The sequence below is a fragment of the Cavia porcellus genome, unplaced genomic scaffold (genome assembly GCF_034190915.1).
Source record: "Cavia porcellus strain 051 isolate PalLab524CR breed Dunkin Hartley unplaced genomic scaffold, mCavPor4.1 scaffold_17, whole genome shotgun sequence".
In the NCBI taxonomy this organism is placed as follows: domain Eukaryota; kingdom Metazoa; phylum Chordata; class Mammalia; order Rodentia; family Caviidae; genus Cavia; species Cavia porcellus.
The window spans coordinates 55,249,035-55,253,934 of NW_026947500.1; the positions used below are offsets into that span (position 1 = coordinate 55,249,035).

General features: G+C 37.3%; 1 protein-coding gene across 1 annotated transcript; it reads left to right on the top strand.

The window, feature by feature from the left end:
• The first annotated feature begins 272 nt into the window (after positions 1-272).
• Positions 273-1,229, top strand: LOC100721221 (olfactory receptor 10AG1-like). The gene has a single exon (XM_003465940.1). The coding sequence runs from the start codon at positions 273-275 to the stop codon at positions 1,227-1,229; it is 957 nt and encodes a 318-aa protein (XP_003465988.1).
• The last annotated feature ends 3,671 nt before the right edge of the window (positions 1,230-4,900 follow it).

Genomic DNA, 4,900 nt, shown 5'->3' on the forward strand with positions numbered 1-4,900 from the left:
TTTTACTCTGTTTCCGTTTTGCTGTGTTCCAGTATCACATACTTTTATTCTTCATGATGAGCAGGAGGAATGGATTTTAAGATTGCACTCTTGTTAACATTTGGAGAGTTAGGGCATTACACTTGAAAGACATTAGTAGAATATAAAACAACACAAACAAAACTGGATCTCTATCCTGTGTTGTTGCATCCAATATCACCAAAGTTTCCTATTTTGCAGCTGACCCTAGTGGGTTGAAGGATTTCACATCTTTGAATTCATTTCCTTCATAGATGGGATCAACAGACCAAAATACTTCACAAAGAAATCAAACTATCCTGGTGGAATTCATCTTAATTGGTTTTTCTGATTTTCCCAATCTGCAAGGATTTCTCTTTGGGCTGTTTCTGGTAATGTATGCGGTCATTCTAGTGGGGAATAGCCTCATTCTTGTCATAACCAAGATTGACCCTTCTCTTCAGATGCCCATGTATTTTTTCCTTGGCAATTTTTCCTTTTTGGAAATATGCTATGTGTCAGTCACTATCCCCAGACTGTTAGCAGATCTCTACAGACAGAATAGAAGTATTTCTTTTCTGGCCTGTGCTATCCAGATGTATGTCTTTCTGGTCCTAGGGGTCACTGAGTGCTTTATGTTGACAGTCATGGCTTACGACAGGTATGTGGCCATTTGCAAACCATTGCTCTACCCTCTCCTCATGAACAAGAAGCTATGCATCCAGCTGGCCGGTGGCTGTTGGGTGAGTGGGATTCCAGTGCATATTGGCTTCACCTATTCAGTCTTCTCTCTCCCCTTCTGTGGACGCAATTGGCTGGACCACTTTTTCTGTGACATTCCTCCAGTCTTAACCCTCCTCTGTGGAAACACTTTTTTGATTGAGATGATGATTTATGTCATTGCTCTTCTGGTTGTCACAATTCCTTTTATGCTGATCCTTGGATCCTATGTGAAAATCATCTCAGCCATCCTGAAGCTGCACTCAACCACTGGGAGGGCCAAAGCCTTCTCCACCTGTTCTTCGCACCTTATGGTTGTTGCTTTGTTCTTTGGATCAGGCACAATTACATATTTGAGACCAAAGTCTAGTCATGCAGCAGAAAGAGACAAATTCCTTTCTCTTTTCTATACCATTGTTACACCTATGTTTAATCCCATGATTTACTGTTTAAGAAACAAAGATGTTACAGTGGCATTGAAAAAATTCCTTTTGAAATGCATCGTTTTGTGACACAAAACTCATTACTTGTAGAATTTCCTTTTCTATTTGCCCCACTTTCCATAAATCACTTTTGATTATTTTTCAGTGTTCTTAGAACTCTTAGTTCTTGTGAATGAGTACTCTCACATTTTAATCTCACATGAATTCAACCCAGATGTTTTCAAAGAATTGATTTCAAAATATCAATAGTTTATTAATTGTAAAGCAGCTTTTGCAAAAAGCAAGCCAAATATCCTAAGAAGTTTGAAATATCACATACAAGTGACTATAGGTAGAGTTATTTTCAATATTTCTTAAAAATCTCTACATTTTGTTTGACAAACAAGTTATTCATCTTTATATCTCCATCTGAACATCCTTTTCTTAGGCCTGCTCTTGGAGGGGAAGATTAAGTTGCTGTTCATTTCTCTGGTTAGGCTAGTGCAATCAGGCTACTATGACAAAATACCATGAGCAAGTCAATTAAAAAATAGCCAAAATTAAAATTTTGGCTGGGATTAAAATTTATTTAATAAACTCAGGCATTTTTTTTCTATTTTTGTATTCAATCCATGAAACTGATAGCATCCCTGTTCACCTCTGAGGGGAATGTGTGTGTGTGTGTGTGTGTGTGTGTGTGTGTGTGTGTATTTGATCTGTATACACACAATTGAATAGTCGCAATCAGGAAGTGCTTGTGATTGCATCACTCCATTTTAGTCTGTCTTGGAGTTTTGGCCCAGGGGCAAATCCTCTCCAGGGTCAGGTAACTCAGTGAGTCAGGGCCTTGTGAGGAAGCTGATAGAGTACCTCTGAGTGTGGACACTTGTCTTTGTTCACTGAGGTTTGATAGACACAGTCCCCAATAAAGCAGGACATAGGCAATCATCTTACTGTTTTAACACCAACCAGTCACCATGCAGTCCTGTAATTAGGAAAGCTTATCTTACTAAGAAAATCACAGACTGAAGAAAACAAAGGCTTTAACAAGACTGAGGAGACACAGCTTACATGCAGATTTATAGGTTAGCTGGTCAACTCTCTGTAGGATTACCAGAAAAGATGGAATTTTATTAGGAAAATTTTGTTTCAAAGAATTACTTTAATTTTAATTATATTAACTTTAAAAAGTCTAAGAAAATATTCTCTCAATTGAAAACAGGATGATTTTCCTTTGAATTTGTGGTAGATATTGAGTACAAAAAACATGCATCTACTGACATGAGGAAAACTTTAAACTAAAATGAAAACTCTGCCAGTGTTATGGGGGTTGAATTTGAGGATGAGATAAATTAAGAGTTTTACTAGAGATCTGTCTTTTGCATTCCTGCTCCTCTTCAAAGTAGAAATTTATGATTTGTAGAATAGAAAATGCTGATCAAGCTTTGGACGTTGCAGTATGCTTGGTACACCTAGTACATAATAATCTAACCCTGCTGTAGCCTCCTTTTTAAACTCTTAATATGGTTCAGGGACCCTCCTATGAGTGTCATATGTCTAATTCCATTTCAAACAAAAATGAGAATTTTTGAGGGAGGATCCCTCATCATCAGGGCATGAGAGAGGCTGGAGTAGGCGGAGTTACTAATGTGCCCCAGAGCCATTTGTTGCAAGAATTGGGACTCAGAAGTATCCATCAGTTTCTAGATCTACATGCACCTAACCGGTATGGTTGTGTGCTTCCATTCACATTTAGTGTTGAAGCCACACTGCAAACAGGTGAATGTGGCTCCTGACTTCTGCACATGTCTGGTGGACAATGGGAAGGCAGGAGCTACAGTGTGACACCCAAGGCTCACCAGATCCTCACTCACAGGCTTTTCCATCATTAGCCTTTGGTTCCTGGTATGCTCTGGTGCAGCACCAGCACTCTGTCAGCTGTATCTCATCCACAGCGTAAAGTGCCTCAAGGACAAATGGCAGCATAACTATATGTCCTTTACGAGGATCCCACAAAACTATCCGCACATTACTCTGGGTTTTCACATTTTCCTTTGCTCATTTTGGAATATTGGACAAAGTTTTATCCACTAAATCCTTCTTGATCTTCACTTTTTCCCCCCTCAAATGCTTTCCCTACTGTTTTGCAGATAAAAATGTGTCTTTGATTTAATTTCATATTTTAACACACAAAACACAATTTGAAATCTATGTGTCTGTAAGAAAATTTTTTAAAATTTTCTCCTAGTATTTTAAAGAATTTGTACCAGCTTAAAAGTAGTTTCTGGTGATAATGCAAATTATATTCATTTTTAAATAAAATAAAATAATTTTAAGCATTAGAATTAAGTTTTTAAATATTTTCAACTATTTGATTAGAATACTTTTATGTAATAGTTTACTTCCTTATCTTTAACAATAGTGAGATGTCACTAGGATTTTTCCAGTGAATGTGACAAAGAACATTATATTGAGACAGATGTTCTATTATGGTAGGGAAAGTAACACTGTTTATATTTTCACAATCAGGATAAATCAATAGGTATGCATTGTCTTCTCAGTGCTATGAATAAGAATTGATATTAGCTTTGATGTTTTCCTTCATTCTTTGAATGCCACGCATTATAGTAGTATTTTAATATGAAACAGATTTCAATATTTGTAGTAGCCAGCTGGCCATCACTGTAACAAATATAGGAATAAGCGGTGGATAAAACAGCAGAGATCTCTCCCCCAGTGCTGAGGTTTCTTTCCCTGCATCTGGGCTCCTTGCTGGGCACCATGGTGAGGAGCAGTGTGCAGGAGCTCCTGGTCCTGCCATGCAACACTGCTCTCCTCAAGGACCAGACAGCAGAGAGATAAAGGTGCTCAGGCCCCCATCCTCCTGAAGGAATCCCCAATTTTCCTCATGAGACCCCACCTCTTAAAAATCCCACCACTTCCTAACAGTTTTAAGCTGAGGAAAAATCTGTAACACAGGAGCTCCAATTCATCACTCAAGGCCCAAACGACAGCCCACTTGGAAGGAAAATGCAGCACATTTATGATCAAGGTCATCTGCTGGGTGCTTTTTGTACTTAGTTTATGGGAATGGGGGTGATTGCATGCACATGGATCATCTATGTACTTTGAGGTTTCAAATTTTGTCAGAGAGGGAATGTGTAAAGTTGTTTCATTAGCCCAGTTATTTTGTATTAGGATACAACTTTTAAACTTGATCAGAATGCAAAGTCAAGCTGATGAGCTCCACAAGCCAGTTTTTCCAATCAAATTGACATAACGTGCTTCAGTTTGTTGGAAAATTCTTGTTCAACATTGAGAACAAATGAAATACTAAAGGATTATGATTATCTAACAAAGTGTATAAATTTTTCTTTGTTGTTATTTTACTTAGAACTTTATCTGAAATAAAAAAGTGTTTCAATCATTTGTTTGAATATCTTATCCTTTTTGGTACTATATTAGCATTATTTCATTTTAGGGATGTGTGCAACTTTCTCTATAATCTTTAACAAACTTAGTACCTTGCTGTTAGGCAGGTTTATTCCCCCATGGATCCATCTAGTAGAACTCTATTGTCTTTCTTCTGAAAATCAGTTATCCACAAACATTTGTGTTCTTTTAAGTTATTCATCTGCTTAATGACTCTGTTTAACCGAAGAAAATATTACTAAACATGATGTGTAAAAATTGTTTAAAATTTTTGTCATTTTTTTCTCTCATTTGTAGTTTATTAGTTCAAGATCCTTCACAGTTGCGGC

Coding starts and splice junctions, on each gene's coding strand:
- LOC100721221 (XM_003465940.1), top strand. CDS start 273: ATGGGATCAACAGACCAAAATACTTCACAAAGAAATCAAACTATCCTG.